The 1,667-nt window shown below is 37.9% G+C and overlaps 1 protein-coding gene across 1 annotated transcript; it reads right to left on the bottom strand.

The window, feature by feature from the left end:
• Positions 1-853: 853 nt before the first annotated feature.
• On the bottom strand, positions 854-1,396 carry LOC149139803 (putative cellulose synthase A catalytic subunit 2 [UDP-forming]). The gene has a single exon (XM_089450825.1). It carries the CDS (start codon positions 1,394-1,396, stop codon positions 854-856), a length of 543 nt encoding a protein of 180 aa, XP_089306951.1.
• Positions 1,397-1,667: the final 271 nt, after the last annotated feature.

Raw genomic sequence — 1,667 nt, 5'->3', positions numbered from 1 at the left:
ATTTATGTTTCATGCTCTTCATCTAGATCATCCAAATATTCCTCTGGAGGCCTTTCAAGATTAATAGTTCTTATCTTTTTCTTGATGGTCATTGAATTGATCACATTTTATCACTCTCCCACGAAGGACTCTGGCTTCTATTATGTCCAATATTCTCTATTGCAAGACTAGAATGTGAAAAAGACTCAGTGTTGTAATGGGAATGGTGTGGCTTTCTCCCAGATTATGCGAAGAAGCTCCACGTCCAAACTCAGAAACAACCCTCTAGTTTCTAAGCCTTTTGATGTTTCATTTTGAGGTTGAACAACACTTGTTGGGAATGCAGACAACTTAGGTGGAATACATGAAATATTCATAATTTCATGCATTGCAGATCTCTGCACGTTGTAGAGCTTGTGCAGTGCTTGAACTTGCTCTTTAAACATCTCTTCCTGCCTTATTATGATTTGTTCCACTTTCTCCTTGGAGAGATTCTCCAACAAATGTTGCACATGAAAAACATGCATAATTTTGCTAGAAACTTTATCAGTGTTTCTCTGTGAGGTGGTTGGATTAGTGGACGATGGATCTGTACTGGTCCTTTTATTCGTTTTGCTTGTAACAAAAACCTATGATTTTCCTGCCTTGTAGATGACATTTCTTAGACCACACCACCAGGAAGTCTCACTACCAGTCGACCACCTACAACAATTTAACATAGTAGTAACAAAAATCTACCAATATAATATCTGAACAATTTCAGATAAAAGCAACATGGATGGCCATAAGACATGGCCAAGAGAAGTCAATAAGTAGCCATGGTTATACATAACCTGTATTATTCAATGTCCAATTATGGTGTTCGCAAACCTCACTAAGTTCCCTTGACAAATGGCCACAGATTTATCACCACCCATAAAATGCAACAGTATTCTGCAAATAGCTTATTTCTATATATATGATATCTGCCTGCCATAAAAATTACAGATCCAGAAACAATGGATGCCAAGTTTATAAATAACATTGTTATTCGTATAGTGAATAATGCAGAGGAATCAAATGTGAAGTCACTCTCACAAGAATCATCCTTGTCATCAATTCCCTTGGGGGTAACCACAAAAAATGTCTCAGAAACCCTTAGTAACTTCCTCAAAAAGTCGAATGTGGCCAACCACATCTTTTGGTTATTCCACCATTCCCTTACAGAACTGCCAATGCGAAGAAATTCGAACAGCTTAAAGCCATAGATTGAAATGAACAGTGCAACTGCAATTGCGAAGGTAGGATTCAAAATCCCAGGCAAGAATGATTTGCCACTTAATAGACTTAAAGTTGGCAATATTGCATAAAAGAACGTTGCCACTGACAGGAATCCCCATAGAGTGAAATAAGCATACACCGTCCTCTGGCATACCATGATATTTCAGTCAATACCCAGAAAGGGGCATAATTTGCTTAAGAATATTTCAAGCAGCCCAGTAACCCATCTCCTGATTTGCACAAGACTGTCTAGACCATTTACTGGTGCAGTTTCCAAGAAGGTTGGTTGCTCAGGTATGCAGAATACAAAAAGTAATTTTTTGTTCATAGGTGTTTTGCAGAAAACATCACTGAACATATACCCTACAGGAAACAAGCAAAATCTCTCTATTTGCTCACAATTTTCCCAAAAATATTCGCCCTAAACT

Source organism: Pinus tabuliformis, chromosome X (genome assembly GCF_031772625.1).
Source record: "Pinus tabuliformis cultivar Carrire ecotype Pingquan chromosome X, CPIR1, whole genome shotgun sequence".
Taxonomy (NCBI): Eukaryota; Viridiplantae; Streptophyta; class Pinopsida; order Pinales; family Pinaceae; genus Pinus; species Pinus tabuliformis.
The sequence above is the reverse complement of the archived record's forward strand: the minus strand, read 5'-3'. Positions and strand labels throughout refer to the sequence as shown.